The sequence below is a fragment of the Lathyrus oleraceus genome, chromosome 2 (assembly GCF_024323335.1).
Source record: "Lathyrus oleraceus cultivar Zhongwan6 chromosome 2, CAAS_Psat_ZW6_1.0, whole genome shotgun sequence".
NCBI classification, from domain to species: domain Eukaryota; kingdom Viridiplantae; phylum Streptophyta; class Magnoliopsida; order Fabales; family Fabaceae; genus Lathyrus; species Lathyrus oleraceus.
In genome coordinates, this window is record NC_066580.1 from 462,727,047 (window position 1) to 462,745,369 (window position 18,323).

The window sequence follows — 18,323 nt, forward strand, 5'->3', positions numbered from 1 at the left end:
CTAACACGTACAATCCAGGTTGGAAGAATCATCCAAATTTCTCCTAGAAAGATCAGATAGGGAATATTCTGCAACAAGGTACATGGTAATATCAGACTCAATATCAATAACAACAGCAACAACAGGCACCTAAAAGGGCTGAATGGGAAATCGCCATTGAAAAATTAGCCGCCCACAACATGCAGTTTCAAGAAGAAACAAGGACTAATCAGAAAAATACCACAACCTCCATCAAAAATCTCTAAGTCCAAATGGGTCAGATAGCACAACAGTTAGCTTCAAATTCTCAAGCCCCGAGTACCCTACCTAGTGGTACGGTAAAAAATCAGAGGGAACATCACATTGTTAACACTATCGTAACCCGAAGTGGGAAGTCAACGGAGGAAAATAGTATGGAAAAAGATGGATTGTTAGAAGTGGATTTAGAAATCAAGGAAACTAAGGACCAAGATGAAGAAGTGATACTACCACCCGTCAAGGAGAAAGAGAAGATTCCAAAACCAGTCATCAAACTCCCTTACCCTCCAAGACAGAAAAAGAAAGATCACCATGAGAAATTTTTTGAGAGGTTCCTGGAAATGTTCAAAAAGGTGGAAATAAACATCCCTTTTTCTGAGGCATTAGAACAAATTCCAATATATGCCAAGTTCATGAAAGACATCATCTCCAAAAAGCGTTCCACTAATATGGACCCGATCATTCTAATTAAGACATGCAGGGCCATTCTCCAAGGCATGAAAATCCCAATGAAAAAGAAAGACAGGGGGTCAGTTACTATTCCATGCACTATTGGTGATAGAAAATTCAAGAAGGCTCTGATTGACTTAGGAGTAAATGTAAGCCTGATGCCACTATCCATCTATAAAAAATTAGGCATTGGCACTGTTCAAGATAGTCGAATGACACTTCAGTTTATGAATCGCTCTGTTAGGCAACCCTATGGAATTGTGGAAGACGTTCTTGTAAAAATTGACAAGTTTGTTTTCCCAGTTAACTTCGTCATTCTAGAAATGCCTGAAGATGAGGAGATTCCTCTCATATTGGGCAGACCATTCTTAGAAACAGGACGGTGTATGATAGGCATCGAGGAAGGAACAATGACCCTCAAAGTCTATGATGAAGAGCTAAAAATAGATGTGAGAAACATAATGCAATACAAAGATGATATTGGCATGCGCCACACCATAGAGATGATAGATCAAGTAATTACTCAAGAAATTGAAAGACATAGACCCCAATCACCACTAGAACGAGTCTTAAGTCTATAAATATTTGAAAGTGATGAAGATGATGGAGAGTCTGAGGTGCTCGCTATGATGTAAAAACAACCTGAATGGGTTAGATCTAGACCACATAGGTGGGAAGATTTAAGACCACCACCACCACCAGATGTACTGAAGAACCAAAAATAGGGGTGAATCTGAAGCAGTTACCAAAAAATCGGAAGTATGTATTTCTGGACACTGAAAAGAAATGCCCAACTATTATCAATGCAAGTCTATAAAGTGTCCAAGAAGCAGAACTCATTCAAGTGCTAAAAAAATACAAAGGCGCAATCGGATGGGCAATTGAGGACTTGAAAGGTATAAGCTCGACCGTTTGCATGCACACAATCTTAATGGAAGATGATCATAAATCAGTGGTGCAACCACAAGGAAGACTTAACCCATCCATGAAAGAAGTGGTAAGCAAAGAAGTTGTAAAATTGTTGGATGCAGGCTTAGTTTATCCTATTTCCGATAGTTCTTGGGTAAGTCCAGTCCATATGGTACCAAAAAAAGGGGGCACTACGGTGATAAAAAATGAGAAGAATGAGTTAATTCCAACCTGAACTGTTGCAGGTTAGAGGGTGTGGATAGATTAAAGAAGACTAAATGTGGCAACACGAAAGGACCACTTTCCGTTACCATTCATTGATCAAATTCTGGAAAGGTTAGCCGGACACAATTACTATTGTTTCCTAGATGGGTACTCGGGGTACAACCAGATTGCGGTTGCCCCTGAGGATCAAGAGAAGAATGCATTCATATGCCCCTATGGTATTTTCGTTTATAGAAGAATACGATTTGCGTTGTGCAACGCACCAGCCACTTTTCAAAGGTGTGTGGCATCAATCTTTGCTGACATGCTCGAAAAGCATACGAAAGTATTTATGGATGACTTTTCAGTATTCGGTTCTTCTTTGATAAACGTTTAACTAACTTGTCACTTGTGTTAGAAAGATGCCAGCAAACAAATTTGATCTTGAACTGGGAAAAGTGCCATTTTATGGTACGTGAAGGTATAATGTTGGGACACAAGATCTCCATTCGAGGTATCGAAGTGGAGATAGCAAAAGTAGAGGTAATAGCTAATTTACCACCTCCGGTAAATGAAAAAGGCATCCGGAGCTTCTTGGGACATGAGGGGTTCTACCGCAGCTTCATAAGAGATTTCTCCAAGATCGCAAAGCCACTAACTAGTCTACTGGTGAAGGATACACCATTCCTGTTTGACAAGGTGTGCAGGCAAGCCTTCAAGACTTTGAAGAAGGAACTTGTGTCAGCCCCCATAGTTATTACCCCTGATTGGTCTTTCCCTTTTGAGATGATGTGCGATGCTAGTGATAATGTAGTAGGGGCAGTATTAGGGCAACGAAAGGGGAAGCTCTTGCATATGATCTATTATGCAAGCCACGTATTGAACCTTGCTCAAATGAACTATCCAATCACCGAAAAAGAACTCCAAGCGGTTGTATACGCGTTTGATAATTTCAGATGCTATTTGTTGGGATCAAAGGTAATTGTGTATACTGACCATGCTGCTTTAAAATATCTTTTTGCCAAACAGGAATCCAAGCCAAGGCTGTTGCGATGGATCCTACTACTACAAGAGTTTGACCTGGAAATCAGAGACAAAAAAGGTAGTGAAAACATTGTTACTGATCACTTGTCTTAGATGACTCTGATTCAAGAAACAGAAGAAACACCCCCCATCAGAGACGAGTTCACCGATGAACGTATCCTAGCCGTTACGCATATCCCATGGTTCACAAATTATGCGAACTTCGTGGTAGGTGGACTAATACCTGATGACTTTGACTCTAATAGAAGAAAAAAGTTTTTGCATGATTGTAGGTTTTATGTGTGGGACGATCCATTCCTTTACAAAAAGGGATTAGATGGCCTGGTAAGGAGATGCGTTTCGGAGGAAGAGCAAAGGGACATTCTAAAAGCCTGTCACAACTCAGAATATGGAGGACATTTTAGCGGAGATAGAACCGCAACAAAAGTCCTCCAACCTGGATTGTACTGGCCTACACTGTTCAAAGATGCACAAGAGATGGTAAAAGAGTGCGACAGATGTCAGAGAACAGGAAACATATCCAAGAGAAATCAGATGCCTCAGAATGCCATGTTAGGGGTAGAACTGTTCGATGTGTGGGATATAGATTTTATGGGACCCTTCCCACCATCCTTTGGAAAACAATACATTCTGGTCGCGGTTGACTATGTGCCAAAATGGGTAGAAGCAGTAGCACTTCCCATGAATGACGCGAAAGTGGTAATAAATTTCCTCAAGAATTGTATCTTTGCACGGTTTGGGGTACCAAGAGCACTGATTAGTGACGAAGGTACCCACTTCCTCAACAAGCTGATGGAAAACCTACTAAGGAAATACAATGTCAAGCATAGAATCGCCACACCGTACCACCCTCAGACTAGTGGGCAGGTTGAGGTATCAAATCGGCAGATCAAGCAAACCCTAGGAAAGACAGTTAGCGCCTCACAAAAAGATTGGTCAATCAAGCTAGATGATGCACTCTGGGCATACCGAACAACATTCAAGACCCCAATAGGTATGTCCCTGTATCAACTGGTCTATGGTAAAGCTTGTCATCTGCCGCTCAAACTAGAGCACAAGGCATTCTGGGCTACCAAATTTCTCAACTATGATCTGTCCAAAGCGGGTAAGTCTCGGATCCTTCAATTACAAGAGCTGGAAGAATTAAGAAATCGAGCATATGAGAATGCCAAGATATACAAAGAACAAACCAAAACATGGCATGACAGGCGCATTCAGACAAAAGAACTCCAGGAAGGACAACTGGTCTTATTATTTAATTCAAGGTTGAAGTTATTCCTAGGGAAACTAAGGTCCAGATGGTCGGGACCCTTTATGATACAAAAAGTATTTCCGCATGGAGCCTTTGAACTAAGAAATCCCACAAACGGAGACACGTTAAAGGTGAATGGGTAGAGAGTCAAACCGTACCTACAAGACCAGGAGGGTGGTCTAATAGACAAAATCCGTCTCACCTAAAAAGACGGAGAACCGTCGAGCCATGCGACGTTAACTGCAGCGCTTCGTGGGAGGCAACCCACACATTTTAAATCTAATCAGTTATGTATGTTCGTAGGTTTACACAGGAGTTCTACAAGGAGGGAACATCACTTCAAAAGAATGTCTAAGTCATGAAAAAGGATAATCAACGTGGCCAGAGGTACCGGAGGTTGAACAGGAGAAAAATTAAAAAAAACGACAAAAAGGGAAGTCTGACACGGTCACCCGAGTCAGCTGACATGTGCCATGTCAGAAGGGTGCAAAATCAGACAAAGGATGTGAAAAATAGTGGCCTGACACGGCCATCCGTGTCAGTTGACACGGGCCGTGTCTGGAGCACTGAAAGGGAAAGGAAAATTTTGTTAATAGTAGCCTGACACGGGCGGCCGTGTCAGCTGACACGGGCCGTGTCAGGAGCACTAAAGGAAATGGTAAAAACATGGTGATGGACAGTAGCCTGACACGACCATGTCAGGAAGGCGGAATAGGCAGGCCAAATTTTGCAGTGGTCCCCCACCTATTTACTCCACCTTAACCACACTTTACCCCATTTACCTTATAATTATCAGAATTTTTTCATTACATTCTTATAATTCTCTCTCATCATTATCATCATTCTCACTCTCCTTCTCTCTAAACCTCACAAACCCCATTAAAGCTCACAAACCCCATTACCTAAAAGCTTCCATAACCATCACTTCCATTCTCATATTGCAAAGACACCCTTCACAAATATTACTACACTCGTCATCCCCATTCTAACCACGGTTTCAAAATTTTCTAACTTCCTATTTCAAATAATTTCTATTTTTGCAGGTCCAAAATGCCCCTGAGGAGAATTCTCACCGGAAAGCAACAGCTTGCGGAGATGTCGAGGTCACAGAAGCGAACAAGCCAGAACCCAAATCCATACAACATCGTGTTTGAAAATCCGGAACAAGAAAAGAAATATCAAATTCACCGGAAGTGGAAACTCACACCGACAAGGTACATGCGTGAGCATACTCTGAACGCACTAGGGCTCAAAATTGAGGTATACCGGATGTTCCACATTTTAGGAATGCTAAAGCTCATGAGCCTAGAAGCGCCGACATACGAGCGCCTCACGCTCGAATTCCTCAGCACGTTGGAATTCCAACTCGAAAAGAGGTTGATAGACACGACCAGGTATTATTTCGGCACTTTGCGTTTCCACCTGTTTAATAATTATCATGAATTATCGGTTGAGGAATTGGCAGGGATACTCCGACTCCCTCTGTACAGACCAGGAGCGGTCCCAGATGGGTTCTCACCTAAGGATTTCTGGATTGCCATCACCGGGAGGACATATTACACCTCCAAAGGTGCTAAGGCCTCCGGCATCCAGAATCCATGTTTCCGGTATGCTCAAAAGGGTTCGGCCTACACCTTGTTTGGAAGAAGTGATAACACATGGTTAGAGACTCAGAGAGAGCTATTTTTTATGTACTCGATGGCACAAAACAAAGCCATCAATGTAGCTGCCTTTGCAGCTGACTATCTGGGCAGAATTGGCCGAGCAGACTCCGGAGGCATCTCCGTGGGTGGCATGATCACCCAAATAGCTGAGCATTTCGAGTATCAAGCTTTGTTACTCGAAGACATGCCAATTGCAGGTTATACCAAAATTGACATGTCCGCTCTAATTCAACAAGGTATGATTGATGTTGCCCCTACTTACTATTATATGCTTATCCATAAGAGGTTTATTATAGCTCTGTCGGATCCGGACAAAGTTGTTATTACTGACTGTGCCAACTGGTTGTTTGTGAGCGCTGACGCCGACGTAGAGGAAGGCCACGACACTGACCATTTTTCTGCAGGTGAGCATTTTGTAGATGACCAGGTGGATGCCACGGAGGCAGAAGAAGAGAAACCCCAAGCACCTCAGAAATAGTTTGTACCACCACATCAGGAACCTACCCAGCAGGAGGCAGGTTCCTCTTCCTAGTCCACTGACCAATGGACCTGGGTACAAACCGAAATAGGTGACTTAAGGACGGAACAACAACGACAAGGCATTGAGCAAACCCGAAAGGGGGAAATATTGGATGAGATGAGCAGCATGATGCGATACTTAATGTTGCATTTTCCACAACCACCTCCTCAGTAGGGTATTGTGAGTGTCCTCCTTCGCTCTTGTTCGCAAACATTAAGGCCACTGTTTAGTTCAAGTGTGGGAGAGATTTTATGTCTTTTATTGGTATTTTCAGTATTTTGTTAATTTTATTTTGGTATGGTGTTATTTTACTTTATTGCATTCTAGATTTGGTTTTTCTGTTTGAAGGTACATTATGTTACGAGTGTTTCAAGTCTGTGGTGATATTTTGGAAATAGTAATGATCACGAGTGAGAGTGGATGAAAGGATCACGCCACTTACCATGGCTTGTTGTGAAGAATCTCCCCAGGAAGTTGACACTACTGAAAAAGAAAGATCGGATGCAACGTATATAGCTTAACCAACGTAAGTGTCATGTACATTCCGAAGTAAGGAAGAAGTTGCATCAGGCTAAAGAGTACTGTGGATACTGTAAGACCCTAAATTTGTCCCTAAGATCCCTCATGGCATCATAACACTGCACTTGCATAGCCTCAAGGATCATGAGCATCTTGGTTCCCTTTGCCTTTGGGTGGGACTCCTTGTGAGTGGTTTGAGATCACCAAGCATGCTTGAATTGTATATTGTTGCTTTTCTTATCTTGTTTATTAACCAAAAGCATAAAAATATGTCACTAACATCTTTTGTTTGTAGCTTGAGCAATCACAAGGTCCAAAGCTTCTAGAAGATCATCTGTGCAATGACATGGCCAAGAGGAGATGAAAGCAAGCATGGTAATGGTTCCCAAAGCTCTCATCCCTCAAATATACCTCCCTAGCATCTCAATTCATCATGTTTGATCAAATCAAGTCAAAGGGTTTGAGGTTTGTTCCCCAATGAAGCCCTAATTCATCTGTGCACCACAATGCCTTGCTCATGAAGCAACCTCAACCCATGATCAAATACAATCAAGGGAAGTTATTTAATTCATCACTTCATTCATATTTGAACTTATTTGAGTGTCCTCAATCATCAATTCATCAAGGTATGAGTTGTGGACTTGAGAAGTTGATCAGTCAATTCATCTGACTATTTTGAAATGCACTCAGACCTAACTTTTGATGTGTTGGTCAAATGGAGATGGTTCCAAAAGCAAAAAATGTTCTTAAGGACAATATTAACAACTTTCATGTTCATCAAAAATTGACTTGAAGCTTGGAAGACCATCTGCCATTCCAATACATTATAGGTCATTTTGACTGAAACCCTAATTTTGGGTCAACTTCCCAAAGACATAACTCATTAATTTTGTATGATTTTAAGGTGGGATAAAATGCATTGGAAAGCTTAAGATGTCTACTTCAAATTTTATGTTGAACAAAATTTCAAAATCGCAAAGGAAATACATGTGATAATGCAAGACATTACAGGTCCTTTTTGACCAAATGCATTAAAAGGCAAAAAAGTCCAACTTCAAGTGCCCATAACTCCTTCATCAAAAATCCAAATGATGCAAAATTTAAGTCCATTTTGATTGTATTGAAAATATCTACAACGTTTATGTTGACGGTTTTTCCATTTGAAGCATGCATCATCAAAGTAGAGGGGCTTGAAAGTTGGCCAATTTTAGAAACCTTGCTTTGACATGTTTTGCACATCACACTTTAAATTCAAATTTCATAAATTTCCACACTCCAAATGAGTTTTTGTCCAACATAACATTTGTTCCTCATACAAAGACCTTTCCAACCATTACTCACATGCTTATGTTTGGATTTTTTATGAGTGACTTTCGAAGAGCTGAATATTTGTGACCAATTGTGAAATTCACATTGAATCTTGAAATGCAAGCTATTGCAAGGCAAATCACACGTCCAAATCAATTCATTGTGCTATCAGCTTGCAAATCCATCAGCTTTTGGGCCTCACATGCGCCTGTACAGGCCCATGCATGGAGGATCCAAAGCTTCATGCACACGAGTTTCTCATCATTTTGGCATCAGCTCCAGCTATAAATACCTTGCCATACTCATTCAAATCAGACGCCAATTTCAACCTGAAATGCTGCAGAAATCATTCCCTAACCATCACTAAAGAAGCAATTGCATTTTCTTCAAAAAATTTCAGATCTAGAATTCAACTTCATCTGGTTGTATTCTCAGATCTAATGCTTCTAGACCTTCACCATACACTCCATTGAACTTCTGTTTTGATAAAGCAAACAAGGTTTCAATCTCAAATCACCAGAACTCAAGCTTACATTCCAACTGGTATTTTCTTCGATTCTCTTAATCCATTGACCTATTGGCTGTGATTTTGTGTTGGCTGAAGTCCTCTCACTAAAGGCATCATGTTTATGCTTTTGATTTTTGCAATTTATTGAGTTCATGATGAACACCAGATTTTTCCATCCCTGATTTCTCACATTGTAGAGATCTAGAAGGAAAATGGATGGTATAGGGATGATGTACATCATCCCAGCTTTCTATTGATGTATAGATCGCACGTTTTGGTTGCCCTTTTTATTTCTGCAATTTGGCCGGAATCTGGGAAGCTCACCGGAGAAGACGGTGGCTCCGGTGGCTTCATCTTCTCCAGTTTGAATCCAAACCGTTTGATCATGTTTCCAGATTGAATCGTGTCCTTTGGATCTTATGACTTTCAATAATGCTGGATGTCTCTCATTTGACTCATGCCTTCCATGCGCGCGCATCTCACATCCATCTGATCAGCCACGTCAATTAATGAGGCTTGATCAGACGCTTGTGGTTTTTTCTGATTTTTGTAATTTCCATTTAATTTCTTTTATTTCCATTATTTTCAAAAATTCATATCTCTCTCATTTTTAATCCAAAAATTATGGGACCAATTGCATTATTTCCCAAATAAATTCTAGTTTCTATTTCTGATTTTTAATATTTTTTATTTTGTTATTTGATATTTTTTGTGAATTTTTTCTTTTCTGGTTATTTTTAATTCATGTTAAATAGTTTTTGATATTCAAAAAATGCAAAAATATTTTCCTAGCCTCTTTGAATGATGATGGATCTATGAAAAATATTCTCATCAATTTTTGAATTGATTTGAGATTTATTTGAGATTTTAGTTCAATTAGGTTATTTTATTCATTTTTTAATTGATTAAAAATAGTTTCTGACTTTTAAAAATGCTGAAATTTTTTGTCAAACGTTGTTTGACCTTGATGAACTTAGGATAAATCACTTGGACTTTTCAAAGTTAATTTGAAGTGATTTTGAAGTTTGACCTTTCCATTTATTTTTAATTCAAGTTTATTTCATATATTAAAAAAATGCCAAAAATATTTTATTCATTTCTTGACTTCCAATCTTCATCTCACTTCTGTTTTTGATTGTTTGACCTTGACTTTCAATGTTATTGGTCAACATATGAGGATTGGTACATGGTAGTTCATTTAATGCACTTTAATTTTGCCATTTTTTATTCTCCATCATTCATCTCCTTCTTCTTCTTCTTCTTTTTCTTTTTGATCAATGAGTTGAAGGTTGATAAGCTAGCATTGATTAGGGAGACTTAACCTTCCTTGATCCAAATCTAATTCATCTTGATCAATTGATCAAGTGAATGGCTTTGCATTAAGGATAGGTTGTTTCCTAAATCATGCAAAAGGCTTAAACCAATACAAGATCAATTTTCTTCCCCTTTTTGGCATGGCAAGTTGTTGGGACTTGGTTCACTAATCAAGACTCCTAACTTGTGTTTGTTGCCTACATTATTATTGACCGGCCTCAGATAGTTGTGACTTCTACATAAGTCCAATTACGATTGCTTAACATAGCGCTAAATTTGCCTTATGGCACACTAACCATTAACCACTAACAATTAACATTTACTTTTATGCAATTTACTTTTATGCAATTTACAAATTCTTGCACATATTATTCATTTGCTTTTTTCCTTTGCTCATTGGAGCACATGTTTATGTTAATGCCATTTGCCTTTTTCCCACTTGGGTCTATAATTGTGTATATATCTTTTGTGCTTGTGTTGTTCTGTTTGTTGTGACCCAAATGCAAATGATTGGACAATATGGACTTAGAATTTAGGACCTTACCCAAGCAAAATGGAATTTGAAGAGCAACTAGGCCTCATGCCTTTAGAGTGCTTAAATGTCAAAGAGCAACTAGGCCTCCTGCCTTTAGAATGCTTAAAGCTTAAGGATGAATTTGAAAGGACCATATTCTAAACTCCCTCTTGTCCATTCTTTGATTGTTTATAGAACTTTTTGATGTGTGTTTCCTTGTGTTAGGAATTCCAACTTGAGTTTGATTGAGGAACCTTTACCATGAGCATCCAAAGTGAGAGATACAAAAGCCATTGGAGGATTCTTAGAAGCATGATCTGTGTGTTTGATTGCTTGAAATATTTGCTTGTGATTGCTTTATTCCAAAGGATGGGAGCTACTTGGATCATCAATATGATCTCAAGAGAGGAACTCCTAGTGTGGTTTCATTTCGTATCCCTCATCTTTTTTTTTACTTAAGACCTAGCCATTCTTCTTCTTCTCTCCACTCTAACCCAAGCCAAAACATTTGTGCAAACATTTCACTTGTTTTCAACATTAGAAACCTAAGCCTTATGCTTTTGATTTTCAAACTTTCTTTTCATAACACTTATTTTGAATTGAACTTCTAAGTCAACTTTGACCATTTTTGTAAATACTTTTCATTGGTAAATATAACCCATTCAAATACTTTTGTGGTTTCAATGGCCACTTTCTTAATCAAACTTTTTCATAACCTTTAGCTATTAGGTTTGAGTTATCCTTGAGGTTGATATAATACTCACCTTTATCCTTAGTGATGGACAATGAGTCTTCCATGCTTATTATAGGGTTAACCCCTCACTAGCATGTTGAAGCTATCCTCACATGGTGGATTTGTGGTTTGGTTCAGTTTTCTCCCTTTGATAACAAAAGACCTTAAGGCTTTTGGACCAAATCAATTCACCAACTCATTTTGAGATTTTTACCCCGAACTATGAGGTTTTGATCCTAATCTTTTTTAAGATGGTACGTAGGCAATGGGTTTATCCATCCAAACACAAAATTTTAATTAACTTGTATATTCTTCTCTCATCCCTTCAATCATGTTTGCATAAAATAAACTTTCACAAAATACCAACCTTACAACAAGTGTGAAAAGGGCTCCCTAGGAGTACCTAGGATGTTTTGGGTGCCTAACACCTTCCCATTGCATAACCAACCCCCTTACCCAGATCTCTGTTTCTTTTACTAGTTTTTGTTAAAACTTTTAGGTTTTTGATCGCTTTCTAACCATTACTTGGGATAAATAGAAGTGCGGTGGCGTCTCGACTTTTATGATTTACCTTGGATTTAGTCAATATCTCTAATGGTAACGAATATCCCGCTACAGAAAAGTGGCGACTCTGCTGGGGATGATTTGCCTAGTGGGTTTTGCCTACTTTTCATATTTGTTGTATTGTATTGTATATTTGTTTTGTGACATATTTTTTGTGTGCAATTTGGGAGTACTGTATTGTATGTAATGATTGAATTGTTTGATATTAATTCTTTGTATGCTTGGTGATCTTTGTGAGATGAGTTCTATACCCGAACTCGAGTGCACTTAGGATAGGAGAATGGCATAGTCTTGTTGACTTGTGTGGAGTTATTCCTTAGCAAGTTGACTTGCAAGTCCATTCACTTGGTGGAGGTCATGTTGGGATCAATAATGTCACACAAGTAAGTTGTGGTTAGACATTACTCTTTCCAATATAGACCTTAGAAGCCAAGGACCTTAGTATACCAAGCCCATCTTGGCCTATTCTTAGGATGTAGTGCGAAAGTCGTTCAAGTGTAAGATTTGATACGATTGTTACGCGATACTACGCTCATAAGAGTCTCTCTTGAGAATATTTTTGGAATACGAGTATTCGTTTCTCCGATAATATCCGAAAGATGGGATGATGACTATGGGAACCTCTTGTAGAACATGTTTGCCAGGTTTAAACCCTAGTACATTCCCTCTGGGTGGTCCTTAACCAAGACCCCATGCTCGTGACTTGCAACAAACCCTTGATTCATGGTTGATCCGTTCATGTATCCTTAATATCAATGGAACTTGGGTGTTGATAAGTTGTAAACCATAATCCACCAAAATGAATGATTGATATTAAGGATAATATGATCCATCCCATGACCTTTGTTTGGTGTGCTTTGCTTGATCCTTGAGTGTGATTGTTGCATTCATGCATTCATGCACCCATTTGCATCCATATCATCAAAATAATAAGAAAGTTTTCAAGGAACTTAAGGGGTTTATTTGCAAAATTTTCAGACATGGAAAGACAAAGAAGGAATACAAAGAAGTACAGTTTCTGACAACCAGATTTGAAAGAGTTAAGGAATTTGACATCCTATGTACTAGATCCCTTGGGTTTCAAGGCTCGTTTTGGGAAGCTTCTTCCTCTTCTGACTACTCAAGTGGATGAAGGATTGCTGAGTGTATTGGTGCGGTTTTATGATCCTTTGTATCGTTGCTTTTCTTTTCCAGATTTCCAGCTTCTGCCTACGCTTGAGGAGTATGCTTATCTTGTGGGTATACCTATTCTGGATCAGGTGCCGTTCAGTGGCTTGGAGAGTGTCCCTACTTCTCAAGAGATAGCAGACATGTTTCACATAGATGAATCTCTGGTTGGTGCTCATATGACGACCAAAGGTGGAATTTAAGGTCTCCTTTCTGAGTTCCTCATTGCTCAAGCTACTATGTATGGGAAGGCCATGAGTGAGGACGCCTTTGAAGCCATATTTGTACTTCTCATCTATGGGTTAGTGTTATTCCCCAACATCGACAAGTTTGTGGATGTGAACGCTATTAGGATCTTCTCTGCTCTTAATCCCGTTCCGACTCTGTTGGGTGATGCTTATTTCTCTTTGCATATGAGGAATGCAAAGGGTGGTGGTGCTATTGTGTGCTGTTCGCCTCTATTGTATAAGTGGTTTATTTCTCACTTACCGCAGACGGTCGCTTTCAAGGAGAACAAGGGATGTCTACGGTGGTCCACGATACTTATGTCTCTCACTAATGATGATATCTCTTGGTACAACCGTGTGTATGATGGTGTGCAGATTATTGACTCTTGTGGTGAATTCTCCAATGTACCTCTTCTTGGTACATGTGGTGGGATTAACTACGACCCTGTTTTAGCACGTCGTCAGCTTGGGTTCCCCCTAAAGGATAAACCCAATAACATTCTGTTAGAGGGTGTGTTCTTTCAGGAGGGTAAAGATCCCCAAGGCTTGAAGGGTAGGATGGTCATTGCTTGGCGCAAGATTCATAGGAAAGGAAGGAAGGAGTTGGGTCCTAAGAATTGCATCGCTTTGGAGCCATAAACTGCTTGGGTAAGGAAGAGAGCCTATGAGTATCTCATGCCTTACGAGTATCCAAGACCTACACCTATGGTTATGGCTGGGCCTTCAACCCTCCCTGGCCAAGGAGTAGAGGAGTTGAGAGATGAAGACCGTTCACATGCCTGGATCCGTGAACGTGAAGAGTTGCTTCAGCAGATCAAGGAGAAGGATGCTTTGATAGAGTTTCTCGAGCATCAGGTTATTGATGATCCTGATGATGCATGGACTTCTCTACTTCCTCAGTCTTCCCGGTTTTGGAAGAGGAAGTACAATCGACTCGCCAAGGAGAAGGCATATATGGAAGCAGCCTATGAGAGGGAGGTGAAGAAGCTTCGTGCATCTTATCTTCCTGTATCTCGAGCTTTAGATGATTGCTTCTAGGGATCCATAGGATGATTATTTTCCTTTGCTCTTGTATATAATTAACGATGCTGTACTTCTTTTCCCTGATATTATTTGATGAGATATTTCCATATGCGTTAAAATGTTTGATGTTTCCAAAATTTGCAAATAAAACTCTAAAGTTCCTTTGAAATATAAAAAACAAATCATGTGCACAAGCATTGCATGCATCATGTGCATAAGCAGGTTTTGTTTCCGGCCTCTTGTCCTGTGGTCTAACTCTGTGCTCTTCATTTATTTTGAAGACAAGCTGACTCACCGGTACTACACTAGAGCCAACTCTGCAAGACTGATGGATCATCTAGAGCAAGAGAACCGTGAACTCAAGGAAGAAGTAGCCAGACTGACTGCCTTGATGGAGTCATTCTTGGCTGCCCAGAGCCAGTCTTCTCCAACGCCTTCAACTCCTCCCCAGAGGACAGTTATCTCAGAAATCGTCTATTCGACTGTGCCTGCTGCCAGTGCACATTTTGCTCCGACAGCCATGCCAACCGGGTTTCCATGGGGAATGCCTCTTAATTTCATGCCTGAAGGTCCTGCTCCAACTTTTGCTTCTATGCCGGCATCTAGCCCGGTCCTTGCTGTTCCTCTTCCCGTCGTGCATACCATGCCTAGGGTAGACGACACCATCTATCATTCTGAGCCATCTGAGGGCCCAGATGTCTACGAGAAGATGGATGCTATGAATGATCAATTTCTTGAGCTTCGCAAGGAATTGAAGACTCTTAGAGGAAAGTATCTTTTCGGCAAGTCTGCTGCCGATCTCTGCTTGGTTCCAAACGTTAAGATTCCTGTGAAATTCAAGGTCCCTGACTTTGAAAAATACAAAGGAAATACTTGTCCTCTCAGCGACCTGGTCATGTATGCCAGGAAGATGTCTACTCAGACTGATAACAACCAGTTGCTCATCCACTACTTTCAGGACAGTCTGTCCGGTGCCGCTCTGCGTTGGTATATGGGGTTAGACAGCGCGAACATCCGATCCTTCAACGACCTTGGCGAAGCCTTCGTCAAGCAGTACAAGTACAACGTGGATATGGCTCCCGATAGGGATCATTTGAGGGCCATGTCTCAGAAGGATAAAGAAATATTTAAAGAGTATGCCCAGAGGTGGCGAGAGGTGGCAGCACAGATCGTGCCTCCGCTAGAAGAGAAGGAAATGACCAAGATCTTTCTGAAGACCTTGAGTTCATTCTACTATGAGCGGATGATTGCTAGCGCTCCTTCTGACTTCACTGAGAAGGGCGTCTGACCAGAGATGAAGGCTCTTCTGCCAAACGTTATGGGACGTTTGCAAAGAAGAAAGATGGAGAGGCGCATGCTGTGACCTCCCATGTGAAACCAAGAATACCCTCTGTGAGGAGGAAGACTGTGCGACCCGCCAGTAACCAGCACCAGGTGGCTCATATAGCACCTGTCTTCAGAGATAATCAACAATATCAGCATCACAATAATAATCAGCAACCACCTCAGCAATATCAGCAACAACAACACCGACCGCAACAGCAGGCCTACCAGCCTCGCAATAACAGTAATCAAACCAGCACGAGTTACGAGAGGAAAAGGGTCACCTTCGATCCTGTAATACCCCAAAATTTACCCTTCATTTTTCCTGGAAGCATACGCTTTACACCTCATGCATGCATTCATTTTTTAGGTCATTTAGCATTTGCATTTCATCATGGCAATCGGAATCGGATCCAAGAAGCTTGAACATCATCCAGGACACTTTGTAGGCTCTATTTAGATGATCAGTCAACACAAGAGAAAGACTTGAGTTACTTCCAACAGGGGTCTATTCGTCAGTCAAAACGTTAATCTTGAAGGAGCAAAGGTTTGTTCATGAGCTGTCATGCTCGCTAGGCGAAGCCCACGTGTTTTGAAAAAGAAAAAAAAGAAAAAAAAGAAAAAATAAATAAATAAATAAATAAATAAATAAATAAAAGAAAAAATCTTGGACTTGGACCTCTCTCATTTGAGCCCACAGGTCCACAAAAATCAGGTTATAAATTCAGAGTTTCAGTGAAACAAAAAGGAATTCTATTCCTATTACCCTGTCTGGGAAAAAGATAGTGAGAGAAGAACCCTGGGGAAAAAGATAGTGAGAGAAGAGCTAACAGAGTTCAGAGCAGCCTCCAAACCCTGAAGGGAACTCAACTGCACAGAATCACCTCTGCCTCACATAAACCCTAAAGATTGTTTTGTAAACCTCACGGGTGCAACTCAATTTCAATCAAGCTCTCCAATCAGGTTTGCCCTTATTCCCATTACCTTTGAGCTTTGAATTTGAATACTCTGAATGTTTGAGGTATTATGGGTGAATTTGATACCCTTTTGATGCATGTCTTTTTTGTGAATTTTAATGGCATGATTCATGTGGTTACATTTTGATTTGGGGGCAACCCTTGATTACCCTATTTTTTTGTCTCTAATCTGTTTGTTGAGTTTTTGTGAGGGCTCACATGACTTTTGCAGGGATAACTTGCGTGTTTTTCCACTTTATTTGTGGGATACCGCCTGGAGGTTTCATTCCGATTACCTGTACTGACTCACTTTCTTTGATGGTGTTTAACTTGGAAGGATCCCTGGGTTTCCCATTCCTCTAATTGCTGTTACTTCGGATCTTTATCCGCGTGGTTCCTTCGTCAAGGACTGCCTTTTTGCATGAGCATCCCAAACCCTAACCCTTCATTGATTTTTCTTCTCCTAAACACACGTTTACTCCTTCTACTACAGGCGAGTAAGTCTCCAAAGGTCGAGCATCCGGTAGATTGCGTAGTAACGTCGTTCGTCCAAACCCCAATCCATAACCCTGTAGTTAGCCGAACTACGGCTTGCTCTAATTCTCATTCCAGATGAGATACGTAGGCATAAGACGCGATGTCTTAGCGAGCACACATCCCCCCAACCCATAGGTCAACCGAGCTACGAAGACTCTGATTCTCATACTCAAATGAGATACGTATGTAGTGGATGCGACATCCGCGGGAGTCATTTTCATTTAACCCCTCTTTTTTAGTAAACAACACAAGATAAACTCACACCCTTTAGACAAGAACTACAAAAGTGGATCCCGTAGAGTACTACGGATGCGTAGGGGTGCTAATACCTTCCCTTCACATAACCGACCCCCGAACCCAAGATTTGGTTGCGAGACCTTGTCTTTTCCTTTCCTCTTTTCAGGTTTACTTCGAGCGTCTCCTTTCCCTCATTTGGGATAAATAACGCACGGTGGAGACTCTTCTGTCATTTTCTTTCGCCGGTTGTTTTTTCGCACACTGTATTTTTTAGGTTGCGACAGCTGGCGACTCTGTTGGGGACCCGGTTTCCCTAAGCGAGTCTCTCCTAGCTTTTGTAGTTTATTTGTTTATTGGGTGTTCATGCTTTTGTACAGTTATTTATTTACCTGCTTTACCTTATTGAATTGTGTACATATCGTTGTTGTATCTGTTGGCCGGCTATGGCTGCTTGGTGATCTTTGTGAGATGAGTTCTATACCCGAACTCGAGTGCACTTAGGATAGGAGAATGGCATAGTCTTGTCGACTTGTGTGGAGTTATTCCTTAGCAAGTTGACTTGCAAGCCCATTCACTTGGTGGAGGTCATGTTGAGATCAATAATGTCACACAAGTAGTTTGTGGTTAGACATTACTTTTTCCAATATAGACCTTAGAAGCCGAGGACCTTAGTTTACCAAACCCATCTTGGCCTATTCGTAGGACGTAGTGCGAAAGTCGTTCAAGTGTAAGATTTGACACGATTGTTACGCGATACTACACTCATAAGAGTCTCTCTTGAGAATATTTTTGGAATACGAGTAGTCGTTCCTCCGATAATATCCGAAAGATGGGATTATGACTATGGGAACCTTTTGTAGAACATGTTTGGCAGGTTTAAACCTTAGTACACTCCTTTTGGGTGGTTCTTAACCTAAACTCCATGCTCGTGACTTGCAACAAACCCTTGATTCATGGTTGATCCGATAAGGTATCCTTAATATCAATGAAACTTGGGTGTTGATAAGGTGTAAACCATAATCCACCAAAATGAGTGGTTGATATTAAGGATAACATGATCCATCCCATGACCTTTGTTTGGTGTGCTCTTAATTTCTCTCCAGACAGTGCAAC

At 40.6% G+C, this 18,323-nt stretch overlaps 1 protein-coding gene across 1 annotated transcript; it reads left to right on the forward strand.

The window, feature by feature from the left end:
* Positions 1–251: 251 nt before the first annotated feature.
* On the forward strand, positions 252–1,268 carry LOC127123743 (uncharacterized). Its single transcript, XM_051053943.1, has 2 exons — positions 252–792; positions 874–1,268. The coding sequence occupies exons 1-2, from the start codon at positions 252–254 to the stop codon at positions 1,266–1,268; spliced, it is 936 nt and encodes a 311-aa protein (XP_050909900.1).
* The last annotated feature ends 17,055 nt before the right edge of the window (positions 1,269–18,323 follow it).